This window comes from Heptranchias perlo, chromosome 26 (assembly GCF_035084215.1).
Source record: "Heptranchias perlo isolate sHepPer1 chromosome 26, sHepPer1.hap1, whole genome shotgun sequence".
In the NCBI taxonomy this organism is placed as follows: domain Eukaryota; kingdom Metazoa; phylum Chordata; class Chondrichthyes; order Hexanchiformes; family Hexanchidae; genus Heptranchias; species Heptranchias perlo.
Genome location: NC_090350.1, coordinates 36,861,650 through 36,885,972, shown reverse-complemented (window position 1 = coordinate 36,885,972; position 24,323 = coordinate 36,861,650). Strand labels below are relative to the sequence as shown.

General features: G+C 42.9%; 1 protein-coding gene across 3 annotated transcripts in view; it reads right to left on the bottom strand.

Annotated features, from left to right (window-relative positions):
- Window positions 1-769: 769 nt before the first annotated feature.
- The window catches only part of mecr (mitochondrial trans-2-enoyl-CoA reductase), a 56,139-nt gene continuing 32,585 nt past the window's right edge, over window positions 770-24,323 (bottom strand). For 2 of the 3 annotated variants that reach the window (XM_068006796.1, XM_068006798.1), the window contains 5 exons: window positions 22,891-22,993; window positions 15,506-15,579; window positions 13,834-13,894; window positions 5,745-5,817; window positions 770-2,450 (listed from right to left, as the gene is read on the bottom strand). In XM_068006796.1, coding sequence (XP_067862897.1) covers window positions 2,293-2,450; window positions 5,745-5,817; window positions 13,834-13,894; window positions 15,506-15,579; window positions 22,891-22,993 — 469 coding nt within the window. In that variant the 3' untranslated portion in view covers window positions 770-2,292. Of the gene's footprint in view, window positions 2,451-5,665; window positions 5,818-13,833; window positions 13,895-15,505; window positions 15,580-22,890; window positions 22,994-24,323 lie in introns of all 3 variants that reach the window. The other variant, XM_068006797.1, reaches the window with a different exon arrangement.

Below are 24,323 nucleotides of genomic sequence, written 5' to 3'. Positions count from 1 at the left end.
GGAAGGTCTGTGGCAATCTCACACACCTCCTAGGAGTATGGTTGCCAACTCTAGTTGGACATATTCCTGGAGTTGTCCTACCTCCAACTGCCCCGCCCCCACATCCTGCCATTGGACACCCATGTCCGTACTCGTGGTGTACTGCCTTCCTATGCCAATTGGAAAGTGAATAGAATCTTAATTTCCCAATTGAATGATTCTTGACTGTCATTCAAAATTCTTCTTCCCCCCCCCCCACCATGTCCAATATTTTTATAACTAGTAAACAAAAGTGTTCAAAGAAAATTAAAAAGAAAACACCATTTTTTTTAATTGCCCCTATGATTTTTCTCCTGGGTTGCCCATAGCAGTGTCCTGGAGATTAGTCTTTAATTCCTGGAGACTCCAGAGCAATCCTGGAGGGTTGGCAACCTTACCTACGAGCCAAATGTATCAGTGATACCATCCAAAGCTTGACAGTGCTCTCAGCAGGGGCAAACTTTGCCGTGAATACTGAAAAACACCTGAGAAAAACAGAGCAACTTAAACAGGGGCGCATACAGAAAAAGCAATAAAACAATTTGGTTTTCCTGCAGGATAATTTATCAGGTACTAGGCTTCTACACTTACAAAACAAATTATGGCAGGACGTCTCTGGAATCTGTGAAGACCTGATCTGTAAACACAGGATTATAAAAGAAAATATAACCTGTCTGCTGCTGAATAAGACAGAACTCCACAGTTGGCATAATGAACATGCCATCACTTTAAGAATAAACAGAAACAGGGATTTTAACTTTTTTTTAATGAAGTACATTTTAATCACATTTTTAAATATTAATCAGAGGGAAATATCATAAAATAATTCTCAATAAGGCTAACCTTTTACTTCCATGGCCCAAAGATGTAGACCTTTTTAAAAATTATTTGATAATATATTGAGTGTTATGGTACCCATTTTTGTAATATAAATATACATGTTCCTAAAGTGATATAATACTGAAGGGGAATCAAAATAAACCTGGAAATACGAATTGAATTTTTTCTGCTTTTTTGGGCTCATGCAGGCTATCTGAGGTTTGATCATCATCCTGCATGGACAAATGGTCTCTCACCAACACCTGTCTGACAGGATTTACATTTACATTGCAAGAAAACATACTTCTAGTTCTCACAAACAGAAAACTAAGCTTCATGTAGTATGCAATCATCAAATGTTGACAGGAAGTTATCAGTGAACTCCGTATGTTTCCTGAGGTCGTGAAAGGCACTACAGAGATGCATGTCTTTCTTTCACATGCACCAAAATATACACGAAATGGCTTAAGTGGCACAGAAAGGTGATGAGTCGTGAAATCATCTAGTTTTGATCTGAAATGCATTGTGAAATCTGGACTGAGCTTTTTTAAAAAAAAATCTTGTTCTTGAAGCTCACACTAATAAAATCCAGATGTGTGGGAAAATGTTAAATGCCAGTACCACTGCACTCTTTTTACATGGTCAACTTAACATTTACGGTTACACGCCCCAGATAGCGCAGTGCAGCACTGAGTCACTTAGACCAGAATATCCCAGAATCCAATCCCTGTGCTGAGTTAGCTGAGCTCACCTGGGGCCACGGGAATTGGCCTCAGTGACCGACAGCTAGGGAGAGGGAAAAAAAAAAATCAGCCAGGGTTCCCGCTCCTGGTCACTATCCAGGGACCTTTATTGGAAAGTGCCCGTACTGAGATTCACTATCTCGGGCTCACACACTTGAGAGAGATACCAGAGGGTTTCTGGCGCCTGTGCGACCATTGCCCTAGCAAGAGTCAGCACCTTCGGAGGGGAGGAGAGAAAACTGAAAAAAAAACTGTTACAAACTCAAAACCATTTAATCTTTGTATTCTGATTCAACGTATACATTTATTTTCAAACACAGCAGTCTTTTTTGTTTGTGGTGATTGTTATTGCATTCCCCTCACAGTTCCATTTGTAGTACCAAACCTATTTACCCCAGTTATGGCAGATTCATCACTGAGCTGCTGTCTGGACAGAGAAAACCCAGACTAAGAGAAAGTGACACCATTTGCACTATAGCTAGTGCTGTTTTAATTGATAAATTGCAAAAATCCAGTCCATTTTAAACACCAACCACATACTTCTATAGATATCTTTACAAAAACTACGATTTGGTAAACCAGCCGTAATATTTCACAGACTGGATTGAACAGAGAAACTGAAGAAACAGCTGTCCCTCTCTTGTTTTCTGAACAGAATATCATGATTTGTAATTCTGTAATATGGATTGATTACAGTTTTAAAAAAATGATGTCACATGATTAGGATCTGCTTGCTGGATATAAATGGTGTTGTAGCAGCTTTGAGGGCAGTTTGATAGTCCTGGAATTGAACCTCGGTGCAAACTGGCGCCGTCAGCTTCCCTGCTTGAATGAAGTCGCACAGCATGGAGATCATTTTCTGCAGTAAATCTGACAAAATATAACTACAGCTTTAAATCAGACATGAAGATTGTAGTTTTCTTTGCATAGAATTACATAGAATGTACAGCACAGAAACAGACCATTTGGCACAACTGGTCCATGCCGATGTTTATGTTCCACATGAGCCTCCTCCGTCACTACTTCATCTCACCCTATCAACATATCCCTTCTATTCCTTTCTCTCTCTCTCGTGTGTTTATCCAGCTTCCCCTTAAATGCATCTACGCTATTTGCCTCAACTACTCCTTGTGGTAGCGAGTTCCAAGTTCTAACCACTCTCTGGGTAAAGATGTTTTTCCTGAATTCTCCACTGGATTTATTAGTGACTATCTTATATTTATGGCCCCTAGTTCTGGTCTCAAGTGGAAACATCTTCTCTACGTCTACCCTATCAAACCCTTTCATAATCTTAAAGACCTTTATCAGGTCACCCCTCAGTCTTTTCTATATAAAAGACATGATGTGGAGATGCCGGTGATGGACTGGGGTGGACAAATGTAAGCAATCTTACAACACCAGGTTATAGTCCAACAGTTTTATTTGAAAATCACAAGCTTTCGGAGCTTACCTCCTTCGTCAGGTGAGTGAGGAAGGAGGTAAGCTCCGAAAGCTTGTGATTTTCAAATAAAACTGCTGGACTATAACCTGGTGTTGTAAGACTGCCTATATAAAAGAGCCACAGCCTATTCAATCTTTCCTGTTAGGTATGAAGTTGCATTTTAAATACAGATACAAACTTTAAACACCAAGAAATCAGGGGAGAAAAAATGAGAATAAAAGATTGGCAGGCTGATTTTCCTCTTTACACCCACTGAGAATGTTCAGTTGCCAGGCGTTATGAAGAAAAAAAGGGACGGAAGCTAAAGCAGGTCTCCACTCCCTCCAAGTTCCTCTTGGATTTCCAGGCTTTTCTAAGTGAGTGGACCTGGGCCTGAAATAGGCACAGGCCCAACATTAACAACATAACGAGGTGGAAGTGGGTGCTGCGAGCCCTCCTGCCTCAATTTCTGCCCAAAACACCCGAAATACTGGTGGTGGAGCTTGGTCATGTCCCTTGTCAGATCGGAGAGTGTGTGTTGGGGAATGGGGGGCGCGGGGCGAGGGGAGGAAGGAAGGGGCTGCTGCAAACCAAAGAGGAGCTAATGGCCCAGGATACCAAAACCGGGCACAGAAAGGCCTTTACAGGCATAGCACACTTTGGGCACTCTCTGTCCGTCTAGTGCCCAGCACACCTGGTTTGGGGGGGGGGGGGGGGGGGTGGGCGGCATCAGCGGCGGGAGGGGCAGTGTATAAAAAAAGGATTCAGTCTGATTGAAATTCCAGACTAATAAAACAATTTAAAATGACGTTACGCAGATATATCTTCTAGTTCTGATGAAAGGCCATTGACCTGAAACGTTAACTCCGTTAACTCTGTTCCTCTCTCCATAGATGCTGCCTGACCTGCAGAGTGTTTCCAGCATTTTCTGACTTTACTGCACAAAAATGTTACTGATAACCATAAAAATGCATTGGTTTAGATTAAAATGCAAAGCACTTAAAGAACCAGTTTTTCTATTCTTGAACCAAGCAGCATGGAGGTAGGAGCTTACCTTACCATGGCCCTTATTGCGTGCTCCTTCTGCTTAGCGTGGACCCTTGTAGTAAGCTGCTTACTACAAACCCTTATTGCATGTTACTCTTTACTCCTCATCTGAAACATTACTGAACAGCTCGGAATAGAATTAGCACTTTTGCATCGTCGTTGAAGTGATTTGGACATGTCGTTGTAAGGTTATGCAGACTGTTGACGGCTATCATCAGTCTGAAATTTCCATTCCAATCTGCACCATATATCATGGTGCAAAGGAGTTTTAACTTCACAAATGTATAGACAATCGATTGCTACTTTGTGGAAACTATCAGTGAAAAAGTAATCATGATAACATACAACTATGTATCTCTGAATTTGTTAAGTCTAAAGTTCTGCAACTCTGCTGGAGTTGGGCTTAAATCCATCAGCATGATCCACTTCCCTGAAGCTACAAGAAACATCCAGAACTCCTCTCAGTAGTTAAATGCATCATGTGCTGTGGCAGTAAGGCAGTGTCACATTTTGGGATTTCTGGTTATTTGGCCATGGAAGGATCGTGGTAAGGTTTACATTAAAACGCTACTAAATTTTTCTCTTCAGGTTAAATTTACAGAACAGCTGGATTAGAGTTCAGATGAAGAATCTATCCAGATTGTGTGAAACAATGGATGTTTGTAAAAAAAAAATTCCATTAAACATTCACACATTAGCAATTGGAATGCCCAACCATTGGAGCTCAGCAGGAGTTACTTCCAAGGATTGGCAATGGCTAGATAATTAGCAGCCCTACTGACCAAGCCCTGGACATGGAGAGCTGGGAGAAAGTCAAGGGTCCTGTCCAGCTACGGAACAAAAGAACAGAGGAACACATGGTCTAATCATTTAAGAAGATCTGCTGAGGTAGATGTAGGGAGTGGACAATCCCTCTTTTTGATAGAACTGACCAAATCCAGAGGAAACCTTGGCCCGAGAAGCTCATTTAGGCTGCGAACAGATACACAGTGTGTCAGGTTTTGTTTTTTTTTCTATACTACGAGGAGGTTTGCTGAATTACATCAAAATGAGGTGAGATTAACTATAAATGTTACTCAATATGTTCGCTTGAAATTGGTAAAATAAACCAGTTTGTTGATTTACATACAGCCCCATCTCACTAAAGTGCAGTTCTCCTTTTGGAAGATTGACGACGTGTGTGTGTGTGGAGGGACACGTGAGATCACAGTAACCAACTCCTGTAACAAGGGCTTTTCATTGTTACAAATCCCTGGCAACTTTATCATATGACTAGACATTGGGCAGTAAAAGTAAACTCTTGATTGTGAGGGATGCGAGATCTACTTACAGAAAAGAAAGGAAAAGAGGAACCTGAGAGAATATTTAGCGCCGATCCGAAATTTGTAACAGGCACACAGACTAGAAGATCCTGGTTTCAATTCCCAATCTACGCTGTTTGAGCTGGTAGTACCTAGAAAGCAGCCATTTGGCCCATCCTATCTGTGCCAGCTCTGAAATCAGCAAGGGGGGGGGGCAACAACTGGGAGCAAGGAAAAGGACCCTGGTTGTTTTCTTTTCTTCATCTCCGTACAATAAAAAAACGGTTGTATTTTTCCTCTTTCTGAATAGCATTTACCTGCCGTGAATCCCTGTGGCACTCCATCAGCCTGCACAAAAACCCACGATACAGATTTCAGCTCCAAAGTTCCACTCACCATGCCCGTGGTCTCGTTTCCACTGTGTCACCCAGAACCCACGGATTTTAACATCTTTGAAAATAAGTGCACTCTAGAAAAAAGTAGGAAATGTTAAAATCCTAACATCAGTATCCTGATCAGACCAAGTACACTTTCCGGAAATGATGGTGTGGAGTTAATTATTTTGGACTGAACACAGACACAGTAACTCCCCTGATCCAATATGTATTATACAAAGCCATATTAGATTCGAAGATCCCAAATCTGTTTCCCAGTCTGTGAAGAGTTAATTTGTTTCAGCTAAGAGGTAACAGTTGGTACATCACATTGGCACCAGGGTGCCTGAACTTGGGGTGGGGGTTACTTCTCCTGACCACTATCTGGTGACCCCTGCTGGTATGTTTAGGGACATCAGGTGCAGACAGCATCAGGCTTGGTTGGGACGCTGTCCATACTCGATTAGTTTCCCAAATCACTGTCCAGATTCACACATAAAGAATGGCTATGAGGGGAAACTGCCAGCAGCTGGGGAATCATACCTCAGGAAGAGTCAGTACTTCCATGAAAGGAGGGAGGAAAACTGGGTGAAAGGGACTGACAACAAAAGCTGCAATAATGGATTTTTCCCCTTTGAAACAGAGCTGACCAGCAGCTCATTAAATTTCAAATCTGTGGAAAATTTCTGGAAAAATGACAAAATACATATCTATACATTATTAAAAATGTTGAACAGTTCCTGTCCAGAACTTTGCTTCCTGTTACTATGATTTTTGGTCATGCTTCACGTCAACATTTTCCATTCAATTTTGCTATGTCAATTGCGATAATGTAGCTACAGGCTCTGACCACTGGGAGGCTCTGTGGAACAAGTTTCTAAAGTCCTCCAACTCCGTCACCATGTTAAAACAAGCTGATATTCCTCAACTGATTGCGGGTAATGCCACAGGCAATTTGCTAGCAACTATTAAAAGGGTAACTCTTCAAACCATTTTAAAAGGTCAGCACCTGGATAGTTCAATTTCGAACTTATCAAAACTATTAAATATAAATTCTCCCCCAAATGCTCCTCGGTCTCTATTGATCAAAGCAATATTCTTGACATTTCAGACTCTAAATGGCCGGGGCAGATAAAAAGTGTTGAAATGTTTTCCCCCCACCGGCTGTATGAAACATACTCTGTCTCAATTAAATTCGCTTTGAAACAAATGGAGGGAATGTACCATACAATCAAACGTCGATAACACTCAATAGGTATTTATATTGCACCTAACAGTCTTAAACCAGAACAATTTTCGAAGTGGTGCAAATGAGCAATGATGAGTTATACTGGCTGCACTGCACTATTGTCAAATTGAGGAAGAGCAATGCTTTGTGCAAGTACACTTAAATGTACATGATATTTTTAATATTAGAAAAACTCTTCCCTCTTAGCTCTTGTCTAACTTTAGATACTTACACACTGTTCAGTGGAAGGCACCACTTAAACTTTAACTTTAACTTTAAAGTTTAGAAACTGGCTTTGGACTGCAGATAAGCTTCTTTGAGGTGATCGCAAAGTGGTTACCAAATCCCAAACTGACAAGGGTTCAGGTGCAGTTACACTACTTGTGTTATTGCGATGACAAAACTACTTTACACAAATGCAAAACGTCGAGTTACAACTGCACTAAACATCTCTGGTTTGAAATGAACCCAATTAGATAATTAAAGAGTGTACTGCAGATGTTAGTTATTACACATGCCAGTATATAGCCAATAACCATGCAGTTCCCTCGAAGAAGCAGACCCCCTTTACAGTACGATCATTGGTAGCCATGCAATTGGGCAGTGCTCTGCATACATGTCATCATGTCAGGGCAACTCACACATAATGTCTGTTCTCAGGCTGCCCAGGTATTTTAGGCAGATAAGGTACAAAACACAGTAACATAAGGAAGACACAGAAAATTCATTGAGGTGAATTTGCCACATGTAGTGCATACTCAGTGAACTGAAGCTTAATAATGTGAAACCAACTTTGCTTTAAAAAAAAAGTTAAAAAAAATATATTGAGCAGAACTTCAATCTATACAAACTGCTGCAGGCATTCTGAATTTGAGTTACATACATAATAAAATTGGATTTGGACAATGCAAAGCTCACATTCAAAATCAAACTACAGCACAACCCACTTATAACAGACTGCTTTTCTCATCAGGGTTTTGTTTATTACAGGTAGCTGTCCAACGTATCCATCGGTGGTTCCTGGCATCTCTTGAGGCAGTGCCGCTGGCTCATTTACTCATCGGCGTTGCTGCTGAAGTCAGGGCTGCTGTCGGCAGCAGTGATGCAACATAAATGCAGCACAAGAGCCACTTTAGTACCTTGGTGCTAGGAGGTTACACAGCAGATGAAAGTATTGCATGCTGCCTAAAATCAGGAACCGAAGTCTCCATTTGTTCATTATGGATGTCAGAAAATGAAGTGTCTATGGGCACAATCTCCAACAAATATGATGGGCTCTCACTCACTAAGTGAAACAGTTTTTAATCTTCAAGCACAATCACCCCATTAAACTGTCCAAACAACTTCTTCATGTTCAAAAGATCTTCACCATCAAAATAAACTTGAATAAGCATATTAATATTTCTGCCTAGTAATTAAGTACCCAGCTGTGGGGATGTAGTCCAGGCCTGCTTCCAGTACAGCAAGCAGCTGAAGGATATTGGGCACAGCAGGAGTACACTGTGTGCTATGTACAAACACTAATGTGACTATGATGATGAGACTGAATAGTGTCATCACATAAGACTGTTTACGGTCATCAATTTTCTTGCTTGCAAGCAAAACAGACAACACAGGGGCTTTAACTTAATATCCAAGAATACACAAGACGACAGCTCCGGTTTCTGTGCTCTTTTGAAAAGATGATGCTTAGTGGATAAATGCAACACGTGCTGCGGTATTCCCGCTCCCGCTCCGTTACCTCTGGAGTCCCCCAAGGTTCTATCCTTGGCCCCCTCCTATTTCTCATCTACATGCTGCCCCTCGGCGACATCATCCGCAAACACGTCAGATTTCACATGTACGCTGACAACACCCAGCTCTACCTCACAACCAACTCCCTTGACCCCTCCACTGTCTCTCATTTGTCACATTGCTTGTCTGACATCCATTACTAGATGAGCAAAAATTTCTTCCAACTAAATATTGGGAAGACTGAAGCCATTGTCTTTGGTCCCCACTGCAAACTCCGTTCCATAGCCACAGACTCCATCCCTCTCCCTGGCCACTGTCTGAGGCTGAACCAGACCCTTCGCAACCTTGGCGTCTTACTTGACCCTGTGATGAGCTTCCGACTACATATCGGCTCCATCGCAAAGACTGCCTACTTTCACCTCCGTAACATTGCCCGTCTCCGCCCCTGCCTCAGCTCATCTGCTGCTGAAACCCTCATCTATGCCTAGTTACTTCCTGACTGGACTATTCCAATGGTCTCCTGGCTGGCCTCCCATCTTCCATAAACTTGAGGTCATCCATAACTATGCTGCTCGTATCCTAGCTCGCACCAAGTCCCATTCACCCATCACCCCTGTGCTCGCTGACCTACATTGGCTCCCAATCCGGGTACGCCTCGATTTTAAAATTCTCATTCTTGTTTTCATATCCCTCCATGGTCTCGCTCTGAGATCTCTGAGCTGATCCAATTCTTGCCTCTTGTGCATCCCCGATTTTAATCGCTCCACCACAGGCGGCCGTGCCTGCAGTTGTCTAGGCCCTAAGCTCTTGAATTCCCTTCCTAAGCCTCTCCGCTTCTCTCCCCTCCTTTAAGACTTTCCTTAAAACCTACCTCTTTGACCAAGGTTTTGGTCATCTGTCCTAATACCTCCTTATGTGGCTCAATGTGAAATTTTGTTTGATAACGTTCCTGTGAAGCGCCTTGAAACGTTTTACTATGTTAAAGGCGTTATATAAATGCAAGTTGTTGTTGTATTAAACCATGCAAGTCAAGTCCCAGGTTCAAATCCAGTCCCCGCTGAGTTAGTTGATCTCAGCTCCGCAGCAGTTGGGGTGCTACAATTAATCTTAGTAGCCTGGGCTTAGAGAAGGAGAATAAAAAGCCAGGGTTCCGACTGCTTGTGGAAGTGTGAATGTGGAAGTCAGATGAGAACAGGATCAGACTTACCTGTGATGCCCTTCATGGTAAAACAGCTGACATTCACTATCTGGGCTTGAAAAAGAACAACAACCATTTGGGTGACATTCTGGAGAATGAATGTTGCCTGCGGAACTGTACCCCAGCAAGGGTCAGCACCTTCAGGAAAAGAATAGGGAAAATAGGGAAATATATTTTAAACAGGCTAATCGAACTCCCATGGCGTCGCACTCGGAGACAAGACCAAGCGTAGTCTTCAAGTGAAACGAGATTAGACGGCACTGATTTTTGGACCAGGTGTGTACATATAATTGAGTTCCCATTTTGAAGTAATACATTGTCCTTATTTTCTTACATAATACTTTGATTCTATATTATTTATAGTTAAATAGCAAAATTTAATGGCAATTTAGGAAGCAGAGAAGTACAGTTGGTTGCGGCATGGAGCTTTCTCTACAGTATGTATTGCAAAGTTGGGGGCCACTAAATTGAGGAGCTACAGTGCCGCCACTACCGAGGTGTAATTAAACCTAAATGTCGTTTGTCTCCTTTCGCCTAAAAATTGTAGGGAAAGTATAATTCCTAATGTGTGCTCCAGGCTGTAATCTAATGGAGGGTGTCAAGTGATGACAGAAACCTAAAGAGCAAATCTTTGATGGTTTGTAAACATCATCCCAACCAAATATTTTTATTGCGTTTTGTGTTGTGTTATCTGACTCTGCCCTCTCATAGTCCTCCCCATCTCCATTCAATTATTGGCAGCAGAGCAGTCAGCTGTCTCTGGAACTCTGTCCCTAAATGCCTCCCTCTGCCTTGCTATCTTTCCCTCCGCCTTTAAAAGCTTCGTCAAAACCATTTCTTTTCAACCATGATTTCAGTCATTCCTCCTAACCCTTCCGATTCTGCTTGGTGCACGGTTCTCCTCTGCCTTGGGATGTTTTCTCTGTTAAACGTTCTATACAAATGCAAGTTGTTTTTTTTTAAATTGAAAAATCTAAGACAAAGCCTTAAACTTGGAGATAGCAGGAGAGGTGAAGTAAGTCAAGAGCAGTGGTAAGTTGACACCAAGCTTGTTATTGTCTTGTAATTTATTTACCGGTTATGGTTTTTTTTATTACTTTTTTCCTGTTGGAGTTATCATTGAAAGTGCTCAGCTGTTAGTAGCACTCAGAGTCAATAACCTCTCATAATGTGATTCATTAAGGATTACAACACGACTGACAAAAGGGTATTACAAGGTTTTCTGCAGTAGATTAGTTATTAATTGCATAGCACACATTAAAAAAAATGAACACACACATGCAGTAATAGACATTCAGCTCTGTCCAAGTAACCTAATCTCAACAAACTGCTGCCACTTTTTAGAACTGCAAAACTTTAGTTGAACAGACTTATAATTAAATAAAAATAAATGACAACACTTGCACCATGGAATTGCAGGTTTCAGGCTCACACCCATGATTCCCCGTCAATGGCAAGGTCTTACATAAAAGCTGATAATTGGTTGGGAGGTAGGAGACAAGAGAGTAGGAATAAAGGGAACGTTCTCTGATTGGCAGAATATGACTTGGCGCTTTCCAGGGATCTGTACTGAGGGCTTTGCTTTACAACATATATATTAATGGCTTGGATGAAGGAAGAGAGAGTTGTAAATCCAAATTTGCAGATGACACTAATTGTGGAGATGGGAACAGGAAGTTACAAAGGGACGTAGGTAGATTAAGTGAATGGGCAAACAATGGCAGATGGAATTCAATGAGGTCATCCATTTTGAATCAGAGAAGGACAAATCAGAATATTTTCTTAATAGTGAGAGACTGGACGATGTGAAGGAGCAAAATACTAAAAGCTACAGGTGAGCCATGATCTAATAGAATGGCAGAACAGGCTTGAAGGCTGAATGGCCTACTCCTGTTTCTACAAGAATTGGCTGCCCAAGGCAGTGAGCCTTACAGACTAGAAGGTCAGTTCCTAGTCTATCCTTAGTTAGCTCATCTGTGAGTTATTGGTAGGTGTCAAGTTTTGTGACTTTCGATCATTACTTTTGCTGGGATTGAGTTAAGCTTAAGAATTGTGTTTTAAAACAAAGTGAATTTGCACAGGTTTAAAAAAAAGGCCGCAGGCTGCAGGCATTGGAGAATGTGCATTAAAGCCAATTTGGGAGATGTCACAACTCTCAGCCTACTTCAAACTAATGCGAGGATATATTGTCTCATCCTATGTCCATTAGCCAAATAGGGATAAACAGGAACATTAAGCACTTGGTCAGCTCATCTCAGGTGGCCAAACAAATATTTACACCTATTATGATGAGGATGATTCTATTAATGAGGGCCTGGTATGAAGTCGCTGCAGAGGATATACTCCTGGGAGAGAGTGTACTCTGTTTGGTTGATAGGTCTCCTGCAAATCCCGGAAGATGTCAGGGATACTGCCCTTCTTCCTAAGGCCAGAATTAACAGAGAAAAAGGGACAAAGATGTAACGGGGGCAGTCTGGTTTTGAACAGAGGACTGTGAGAGCCCTTGGCTGAGCTGGAAGCTTAAAAAATGCAGGTGGTCAGTTTTTGCAGTTAGATGCAGTCTGAAAGAAAGGTAATGCCATAAACCAGTCAGCCATGAAAGGGACAGGGATCATGATTTATTATTTCTTTTCATGTTTTTGAGGATGAAAGTGAGATTGAGCTAAGTAAACTGAGATTGCTTTGACTGTTATTCTGTCTGTGAAATAAAGGAGCTTAATGGTTTGTATCTGGCCCAGTCTTATCATGTGTTTTTCAGTCTACCTTCAGAAAAACTAGAGAAGCACACGTGCATGTACATGCCACATACACAATATCTAGTTCAGATCAACAGGATCCTAATGTTACACTCCTGGGTTATGTTCTTGTATTGTTAGATATTGAGCACCCTTTAACATAAGATGCTCAGGCCACTTAGGTGGGAATAACCAGCACTGCTGTACCCAAGACAATATGAGGTAGACCCTAAATTTGTAACAGTAGGCACGCTGAAATTAGCTTTGGGTTAGGAAAGAGGGGAAAAAAGCCATCTCTCACGGTTCCCATTCATGACTGTTAATCAGCAACTCCTGCTGGAAGTACACACAATGGACACTGGATGAGGACAGGATTGGTTTAGCTGCGATACTCTCCCCACAACTGAATACACGGCTAACACTCACCATTTAGGCTCACACACAAAAAATTCATTGGAGGGATGCCAGCACCAGCCAAACTGTAATTCAGCAGGAGAGGAGCAGAGAAAATGGGAAAACTTTTCTTTTGCATTTTTGTACTATTTCCTGTTAGATTATTGATCATTTGATCAGTCGTGCTTCATGAATTATATTAGGAAAGGTTATTAGCTCTTCCAGCGCCACTCCCATTAACTGTGGAAACCCAATGTAACATTAATGCATCAGGATATCTTCAATCAAGCCCAGATAGAAAATGGACGGTACCTTCCTCATAATCAAAGTGGGACATTTTAACTTAGGCGCAATTAAATTACAATATTAATAAGATAAAAAAATCCAAAATATAAAAAGATTTTAAAGATTCAACCGACTCCCTCCCATTGAGTTCCCAATTAGACCCTCCTTAAAGTGGCAAGCTGCCAAGCAGAAGGTGCTAAATGTCAGAGAGAGAGTCCTCCTTACGTTGGTCTTATGCATCTTATCAGCTAGTTCAGAGTGTCACTGATGGAGGTCTGGATGCAAGTTGCTTGCCTTTTCAGCCAGAGCTGCTGCTTGTGGGGATGATTTTCTCTGGCCGTTTTGTATTGTGCCTCTGTAAACAAATGGCTGGTATATCTAGTAAAATCAATGAAAGAGACCAAGTTTGCAGTTTCACACGGAATACCAGAAGAAATCCTCCTGCATTTGTTTTCAATGTAACTGCATAGAGACCAGAGGAAATCATCCATAGATGACAAAAATGTGAATTTCACTTAAAACAGACAGACTCCCTTACCACTGGAACTACGACAGGCTGTTTTGCCATTCCACCGTATGTCACTATCGTCCCTCCTTTCCTGCATTAGAAAGACACAAAAGAAGACAATATCTGTTGGCAACAAAAGTTATATAATAAAAAACAAATTACATTTAGCTACAACTTTGTGTACAGAGCATAATATTATGATTGATTGATCTGTTCAGAATTTACAAGATCTGCTGTCATTTCCCAAATCCCAAATGTATTACCCCTGTGTCTATTCTTTGCTCCTTGTACTCTCAATTCCACTGGGCATTGCTCATTATCACTTCAAAGCTTGGATGTGCTTCAGATCATCATTTATGGTGCTCCAGAAAGGACATTCACATTCGTGCAAAAATGAGCAGTTCTAGAGGACATGATACATAATCTGCTTCAAATGAGTTAATTTCACAAACATCTGGATCAGCACTGTTCGTACTGCGTGTTGCCACATAACCAGATGAATTGACATGTGACTTTGAAAAAAAAAATCCATTAAGCAACTGATTTGGGATTGGGGTCAAAAGGGGAAGTCTCTGCAGGGAACCTTAACATGCAAAGGAACATAAGATCCTGTGGTTGTTTTGACTCATGACCATAATTCAGTATGACAGGACCTTAGACCAGATTTAAAATTTGTTTCCGTGTACTTTATATTAAGATGTAGTTTATTATTATGGAATAATTTTCAACTACAACAATTATGTAATGCTCCTGTGGTGCTGAATTCGCCCAGTTCAATGTAACAAATGCGCATTCACTTATTATAAAGTCATGCTTGGAACATCATTATTGTGGCTTCTGACTCTCAATGTTTGTTGGGGTAAGGTTCCTTATGTTGACATCTAAACTGCACTTCCGAGGAGGAGCAGGTGCAAGTGCTCTGCAGAAGCTGGTGATGGCACTGTCACTGGCAGGCAGCAAAACTCCCACCCTGCCCTTGGAGATTTCAGTGCCTCTGTAAACAGATGCACAATTAGAAGGATACGCAGATAGGATTAAATGAAGTGGGATGGGAGGAGGCTCGTGGGGAGTATAAACACCAGACAACCAGTTGGGTTGAATGGCCTGTTTCCGTGCTGTAATGTATGCTACAGAACTGCTTCCGATAGCACACATATCATTGAAGATGCCCTGCAAGGTAAAATGGCCATTAGTCTTCCACCCTTGATGTTTGCACACACAGGCTGGTAGCTCAATTGGCTAGCAGACTGACCAAGTACAGCACCTTTGTTGTAATTTGTAATTAGCTAGAGAACAATGGATTCAACACTTCTATAAAAATCCTGCTGCTTGAAAGGACTGCCAAAGGAGAAAGAGTCGTACTGTTTCGTATAGAGCACCTCTGAGCATCAAAAACTACTGGGAAGGAAAGGAGCAGTAAATAGTGACCATCATAAGACAATGGCACACATTGAGACGAACACAATACAAAGTCGAACTTACATCAGTGTGGGTCAGCGAATAAAAGTTTTAATAGAAAAACCGTCAGGGTCACTGCTAAGATCCCACTCACAAATTCATGTGTAACTCCCTTCGAGCATTCCTTTCAGGCTCATTCAAGGCGCACAGCCTTCAAATGAACCCATCAGCAGTCCCTTTCACTATACCTTGCACATCCTTAAATCAAATTGGCAATTCTGTCTGCGGTAGTCTTGTTACTTACTCTAAATGCCGCAGGATTTCTGTGGCACTTTTGCCTCCAACACCATTCAGAGCCAGACGAGGTCTTGGGACTTTCTGTTTGTAGGAACAACATCAAAAAGATTAATGTGTTTTTTTATTTAAAGAAATTAAGAAATACATTCCATACGTGCCAGTTCAACAGTGCAACTTGAATTTGCAGAAAAAATGAATAGAAGCACCTTTTGTCTACACACTAGCTAGTTTAACTTTCTCCCTAATTTACATAATCTGACTGGATGTGCACTTAGGTTCCTCCCAAACTGTACTAAACAGTGAAAACAAAAAGAGCAGGGACACAACCAAGTGTTGCATTAAGTGTAATTTGGTTCTGTAAATGATAATATTGCAGATTCTTCAAATCAAAATAATTGAATTATATGCACTTTACCTGCTGAACCCATTATCCACAATTCTGTTAAATCTATGATCCAACAGTCTGTCCGTTTTATTAGCCTAAACAGTTGTTCCTTCAGCAGACGGGAGAGGTTGTGCTGAAATTGCAATTTGCTACAATGAAATTTGGACAAATGTATTAAAACCAAATTACCCCTTTTTAAAAAACTTGCCATCTACAAAAGCTTTTGACCAATCTCCAAACCTTGTGTTTAATCTTTATTCTTACGTTACAATGAATTTTACAGCACAGAAACAGGCCATTCAGCCCAACACGGTGTTTATGCTCCACATGAGCCTCCTCTCACCTTACTTCATCTCACCCTATCAACATATCCTTCTAATTCCTTCCTCCCTCATGTACTTATCTAGCTTCCCCTTAAATGCATCTCAGCTATTTGCCTCAACCACTCCATGTGGTAGTGAGTTCCACATTCCCACCACTTTCTGGGTAAAGAAGTTTCTCCTGAATTCTTTATTAGATTTATTAATGACTATTTTATATTTATGACCTCCAGTTTTGGACTCCCCCACTGGTGGAAACATCTTCTCCACGTCTACCCTATCGAACCCCTTCATCATTTTAAAGACCTCAATTAGGTCGCCTCTCAGTCTCCTCTTTTCTAGAGAAAAGAGCCACAGCCTGTTCAGTCTTTCCTGATAGTTGTACCCTCTTAATTCTGGCATGATCCTTGTAAATCTCGTATTCTGCAATGATTTTACTTCATGTAGTACATATGCTGCAGCAGATACCTCTTTTATGAGCTCATAATGCGTTTAACGTTGGCCACATATTTAAATGCTTCTTTTCCTCTGGTTACTATTTTAATTGCACTTAGTGTATTCAAGGAAAGTCACAGAAGTGATACCTCCCTGATCTGCAGACAGGAAATTATCTGCACAAATGATGGAGAGGTTTATGCTACTGAAAGGGTTTATATGTAGCAAACACAGATTAAATGTGGTAACAAAAGAGCAAAGTGTATACTATTCTCAAAGTTTAACCCTTTCAGACAGCCATTTTGGCTAAAAGCAATTCCACAAGTTTTTCCATTCATTCAGAAAACCTTTTGGACACAAAAATATTCTGTTCCAACATTTTTTCCCCAACAGGTATTCAATGTTCAAAGACTTCCAGGTTCACAGACAGAATCAGAAAAAAGTTAGCACAGGAGGGAGGGCATGGTCCCTGTGCTGGTGCTGGCTCAGGTTCCGCAACAGAGCTACCTACTCTAACCTCATTCCCCTGCTCCTTCCCCATACACTTCTGCCTCCCACTTCTGCAGATGAGCTGAGTGCTCAGCCTGCTTGTAATGTGGTTTCTCACTTGTTAGTCTGTACTGTTCTTTCGCAGTCATTGGGAAGGTCCAGTGACCAGAAAATAAAGTTGTAATGTAAATGGAACAAACTCTACAGCTTTGGCAGCATCAGATATTACCAGAAGCAGTCTGGAATACAACAGTAATATAAAGCCCAATGGTGGGCAGTCCAGTAGTGCATTAATACTCTGTGCAATGGAATGGCAAAGCAACAGGTTTGACAAGGACTTTTTTCATTCAATTTGGACTATTGCACAAAGGATTGAAAATAACTAGAGCTTAGATTTCATCTTTTTCTTGTGTTTTTCCCAGTCCCACAGCTAATCACATACCTTGTCCCTAAAATACACAGAAGTATCAAACTGACAACATAAAAAAATAAAAATCATTCGTGCAGAATTTACAATAATGACTTGCCTGCACGCTTCGAGACCTGCTTAAACAAAACCTTGCTGGGTAGTATTCTGTTCCACTTTACAGCACTTTATTTACATTTACTCAATTACAAATGTAACTCAGCTAAGATATTCAAACCTGAAGTGGTTGTTGTTTTTGTATCTTCGCACTCTTCCTTTGGAGAATAAGTGTGAGGTAGTGGAAGGATTTGCTGGTTGATTAATAGTCCGATAGGCCGCAACGTGAACACTCCTTCCGTGGAAGTAACCATCATTATACCAGTCGATAGGGTGGTCAGTCCTATAAGGTGGGAGGGTTTTATGGGCTCCCACACGATGAGGGGGGGCACCCATGCCCACTGGACACGAGTATTACACTGGATATTAACCCAGAATTCAGAGCCAGTCTCTACTCATCGGGACTGTTTGGAGTGGGTTTGGAACCCTACATCTTATGACTCAGAGGCGGGAACGCTACCACGCCCCTTAGACTAAATACTGTAGAATTGGCACGTGGTCAGGGACAGGAGGGTGTGACTGCGAGTGAGGCGGGAATGGGGATCCAGGAGATAGCATTGCAGGAGCCTCAGCCTCTGCACTTGTCCAATAGATACCAAGTTCTTGCAGCCCTTGTGGACGAGTGCAGGGACTGCAGGGAGGATGAGCAAACTGGCCACAGCACTGTGGTTCAGGGGGCCATTGAAGTGGGGGGGGGGGTGGGGGGAGTAAAAAGGAATGTAGTTGTAGTAGGCAACAGTATAGTTAGAGGGATAGACATTGTTCTCTGCAGCCAAGAGCGAGAGCCCCGAAGGCTGTGTTGCCTACCATAATCTCCTCAGGGCTGGAGAGAAACTTGGAGTAGGAGGGGGAGGATCCAGTTGTCGTGGTCCATGTAGGTACCAATGACACAGGTAGGACTAAGAGGTTCTGCTGAGTGAGTTTGAGCAGCTAGGGACTAAATTGAAAAGCAGAACCACAAAGGTGATAATCTCCGGATTATTACCTGAGCTACAAGCAAATTGGCACAGGGTGAATCAGATCAAGAGAGATGAATGCGTGGCTCAAAGATTGGTGTGGGAGAAATGGGTTTTGATTCATGGGGCACTGGCACCAGTATTGGGGAAAGAGGGAGCTGTTCCGTTGGGAGGGGCTTCACCTGAACCATGCTGGGACCAGTGTTCTGGCAAACCGAATAACTAAGGCGGTAGAGAAGGATTTAAACTAAATAGAGGGGGGGAGGGCTTAGGTGGGGCGAAGTTTAGATTGATAAAAAGACAAGGAAGTAGTACGGGAAGGTGATGGGGGTAAAGATAAACAGAGTGTGTCAGGAAGGGACAGAGCATACAAACATAACAGTGCACGAGCAAATGGGGCCGGGGTAGGAGAGAATGGTAAAAAGACAAACATTCACTCCCTTCACGACCAGCGCACAGTGGCGGCAGTGTGTACCATCCACAGGATGCACTGCAGCAACTCGCCAAGGCTTCTTCGACAGCACCTCCCAAACCCGCGACCTCTGCCACCTAGAAGGACAAGAGCAGCAGGAACATGGGAACAACACCGCCTGCACGTTCCCCTCCAAGTCACATACCATCCCGACTTGGAAATATATCGCCGTTCCTTCATCGTCGCTAGGTCAAAATCCTGGAACTCCCTTCCTAACAGCACTGTGGGAGAACCTTCACCACACGGACTGCAGCGGTTCAAGAAGGCGGCTCACCACCACCTTCTCAAGGGCAATTAGGGATGGGCAATAACTGCCGGCCTTGCCAGGTAGATTGGTGAGGACGAGGTCAAGTAAGTTTTTCCCTCGTGTTGGTTCGCTCACCACCTGCCGCAGGCCCAGTCTGGCAGCTATGTCCTTCAGAACTCGGCCAGTCGTGGTGCTATCGAGCCACTCTTGGTGATGGACATTGAAGTCCCTCACCCAGAGTACATTTTGTGCCCTTGCTACCTTCAGTGCTTCCTCCAAGTGGTGCTCAACATGGAGGAGGACTGATTCATCAGCTGAGGGAGGACGGTAGGTGGTAATCAGCAGGAGGTTTCCTTGCCCATGTTTGACCTGATGCCATGAGATTTCATGGGGTCCAGAGTCAATGTTAAGGACTCCCAGGGCCACTCCCTCCTGACTGTATATCACTGTACCGCCACCTCTGGTGGGTCTGTCCTGCCGGTGGGACAGGACCTACCCAGGGATGGTGATGGAAGAGTCTGGGACGTTATGCGACTTTAACTTTCACATAGATTGGACAAATCAAATTGACAAAAATAGCCCTGAGGAGGAGTTAATAGAGTGTATTAGGGACTGTTTCTTAGACCAATGCGTCGGGGAACTAACCAGGGAACAAGCCATTTTAGAATACAAAAGCAGGGATGTAATGATGGACTGTTTAAAACACTGGTAAGGCCACAGCTGGAGTATTGTGTGCAGTTCTGGTCACCACATTACAGCAAGGACGTAATTGCTCTGGAGAGAGTGCAGAGAAGATTTACAAGAATGTTGCCAGGGCTTGAAAATTGCAGCTACGAGGAGAGATTGGATAGGCTGGGGTTGTTTTCCTTGGAGCAGAGGAGGCTGAGAGGTGACTTGATTGAGGTGTACAAAATTATGAGGGGCCCAGATCGAACAGACAGGAAGTACCTGTTGCCCCCTAGTGGAGAGTTCAAGAACTAGAGGACATAGATTTAAGCTGATTGGCGGAAGGGTCAGAGGGGACATGAGGAAAAACTTTTTTGGGTGTATGGAATTCACTGCCCGAATTGGTGGTAGAGGCAGGGACCCTCAACTCTTTTAAAAAGTACCTGGACCTGCACCTAAAGTGCTGTAAGCTGCAGAGCTACGGACCGGGTGCTGGAAGGTGGGATCAGAATGGGCACCCGGTTGTTCTTCGAGCCGGCGCAGACACGATGGGCCGAATGGCCCCCTTCTGTGCTGTATCTTTTCTATGGTTCTAAGTGGTTACAGAGATAGTGGATGCATTGGTTGTAATATTCCAGAATTCACTAGATTCTGGAAAGGTCCTAGCGGATTGGAAAACCGCAAATGTAACATCCCTATTCAAGGAGGGGGTGAGACAGAAAGCAGGTAATTATTGACCAGTTAGCCTAACATCTGTCATTGGGAAAATGCTAGAATCCATTATTAAGGAAGTAGTAGCAGGACATTTGGAGACTGATAATACAAAGGAGAGTCAACATGGTTTTATGAAGGGGAAATCATGTCTGACAAATTTATTAAAGTTCTTTGAGGAAGTAATGGGCAGGGTGGATAAAGGGGCATTCGAAAAGGTGCCACATAAAAGACTACTGCACAAGATAAGAGCTCATGGTGTTGGGGGTAATTTACTGGCATGGAGAGAGGATTGGCTAACCAACAGAAAACAAAGAGCCGGGATAAAAGGTTCATTTTCAAAATGGCAATCTGTAACTAGTGGGGTGCCGCAGGGATCAGTGCTAGGGACTCAACTATTTACAATATATATCAATGACTTGGATGAAGGAACAGTGTCTTGTGGCCAAATTTGCTGACGATACAAAGATAGGTGGAAAAGCATGTTGCGATGAGGACACAAAGTGTCGGCAAAGGGATATTGACAGGTTAAGTGAATGGGCAAAAATTTGGCAGATGGAATATAATGTGGGAAAATTTTTTTTTTTTTATTCGTTCACGGGATGTGGGTGTCGCTGGCAAGGCCGGCATTTATTGCCCATCCCTAATTGCCCTTGAGAAGGTGGTGGTGAGCCGCCTTCTTGAACCGCTGCAGTCCGTGTGGTGACAGTTCTCCCACAGTGCTGTTAGGAAGGGAGTTCCAGGATTTTGACCCAGCGACAATGAAGGAACGGCGATATATTTCCAAGTCGGGATGGTGTGTGACTTGGAGGGGAACGTGCAGGTGGTGTTGTTCCCATGCGCCTGCTGCCCTTGTCCTTCTAGGTGGTAGAGGTCGCGGGTTTGGGAGGTGCTGTCGAAGAAGCCTTGGCGAGTTGCTGCAGTGCATCCTGTGGATGGTGCACACTGCAGCCACAGTGCGCCGGTGGTGAAGGGAGTGAATGTTTAGGGTGGTGGATGGGGTGCCAATCAAGCGGGCTGCTTTATCTTGGATGGTGTCGAGCTTCTTGAGTGTTGTTGGAGCTGCACTCATCCAGGCAAGTGGAGAGTATTCCATCACACTCCTGACTTGTGCCTTGTAGATGGCACAAGTCAGGAGTGTGAAGTCATCCACTTTGGGAGGAAAAATAAAAAAGCAAAATATTATTTGAATGGAGAAATACTACAAAATGCTGCGGTACAGAGGGATCTGGGTGTCCTCGTACATGAAACACAAAAAGTCAACATACCGGTGCAGCAGGTAATCCGGAAGGCAAACGGAATATTGGCCTTTATTTCTAGGGGGATGGAGTATAAAAGCAGGGAAGTCATGCTACAACTGTACAGGGTGCTGGTGAGACCACACCTGGAGTACTGCGTACAGTTCTGGTGCCCTTATTTAAGGAAGGACATACTTGCATTGGAGGCAGTTCAGAGAAGGTTGATTCCGGGTATGGAAGGGTTGTCTAATGAGGAAAGACTGAACAGGTTGGGTCTATACTCATTGGAGTTTAGAAGAATGAGAGGAGATCTTATTGAAACATACAAGATTCTGAGGGGACTCGATAGGGTAGATGCTGAGAGGATGTTACCTCTCATGGGGGAATCTAAAACCAGGGGGCATAGTCTCAGAATAAGGGGTCGCCCATTTAAGACGGAAATGAGGAGGAATTTCTTCTCCCAGAGGGTCGTGAATCTTTGGAATTCTTTACCCCAAAAAGCTGTGGAGGCTGAGTCATTGAATACTTTCAAGGCTGAGTTCAACAAATATTTGATCAGCAAGGGAGTCAAAGGATATGGGGAAAGGGTGGGAAAGTGGAGTTGAGGTAAAAATCAGATCAGCCATGATCTCATTAAATGGTGGAGCAGGCTCGAGGGGCCGAATGGCCTACTCCTTTCTCTTATGGTCTTAAGCCTCACGTGAGCTCAAACTTGCGACAACAACCAACTTAAAAAGGAAAGTAATGGCGTACAATGTATATGTCTGCCCACACCCTGCAATTTAGCGCAGCAAAAGCATCTTTCAGGTAAATACAATGAGCTGTGGAACTATTAGAAACAACTGCTTGAGTAAAAACACAGCCTTATTCTTTTGTACCATTATGCAAGCACATAGCTATTGATCGGTTGGTGACATGGTGATGGAAATTGAAACTTCTTCAAAAGCTACCGTAAATAATTCTTTCATTTCTGGTTTCCTGAGTGCCTCCTCTGTGATCACGTAGTCAGCTCCCATCGACTTCAGACTGTCTGTCAACTGCTGCAAGTCTGGTCTGGAAAGAAACATCAAGAGATGGAAAAAGGCTAAGAACTGATGTTATTAAGGCTTTCAATTTTATTATGCTCTTGGCTAGAGGTTGGATAAATGTAGTTTTCACTGTCATCGAAAAACATTTCAAATGGAAACTTGTTCACACTGGGCTCTCTTCTACTCAAGGTAACAGCACTAAACAATATTCTCCTCAGAAAAATCACAAGAGAAAAATAATGAAGACTTATTGTGAGGATTATACATTTGTCAAACTCAAAGATACAGTAAAATTATTATTGTGATTTAAAAAAATCTTTCAAAAACACTGGTTCACAAATAGAGTCCTTTCAAAAATACAATTATCACAGCTCCTTTGAGCAACCAGGACCATGCAGTGCACAGCGGCCCACATTGCAGGGGTCACATTTAAGTGCGCAATTACATCCCAGAAATGATTACTGAAAAGTGCATTGCAGAAGCAAGTTTTTAAAAATGTCTCAGAAATATAGTGCTGCTTTTCTAGCTAATCCCACGAAAATATAAGAGACAAATGTCGGCATGACAGGAATGGAACTTTAAGCAAAAGCTCCTACGACAAACTTACAACCTTTGCTCACACTCACTGACTACTGAAATGCCTCCTGTCCTGTCTGGCATTTTTTTTCTTCCCTTTTTTCCTGAAGTCATCCAGTACTTTGCTCAAGTTGCTATTCTTCATGTGTGAGCCTGGATAATGAGGGATCTAATTTAACATTGTTGCACCTGTTTTATGGGCCTAATAACCAATTTAGCAGGGCAGAGGCCCTTGCCTGATCTGCAGAGACATTCGGGCCACTGCTTAACTGATCGGGGCTGATGGGTGCCTGAATTCAGCGCAGGTCTTGTTTCCGACCCGGAATGGTAAATTTGTTTACACTCGTCAGAGTTTGCGATGCACAAGATCAGACTGGTAATTCCGGGTCTTGAGCAGCTTAAGCAGCGTTTATTAAAGGGACCGCTGGAGGCCACACAAAAAAAGGACCCAAAACTTTTTGTGGAGTTGGAAGAAGCAAGAGTGCTTCTCCTGGCTCCACAATGCAACCGCAGGCTGCTGCTGCCACCCCCACCATTCCACCCCCCCCCACTCAAATCATGGGCTCGCTTCTCCCTGGACTTAGCTGTGTGCCTTGGCAAGGGCCGACAGGCGTGCTCGGTCAGAGCGCCAGACTGAAGCCCGCAGCGCCTGAATTATGATGAGGCTCGAGGTCCTAACAAAATTCATCAGAATCGTGCCTGGTTTGGGGCACTAAGGAATTTAGGCTTCCGAATGTCTACAGGCACACACTTTCCAGCTGGGATCAATGGATATTGTG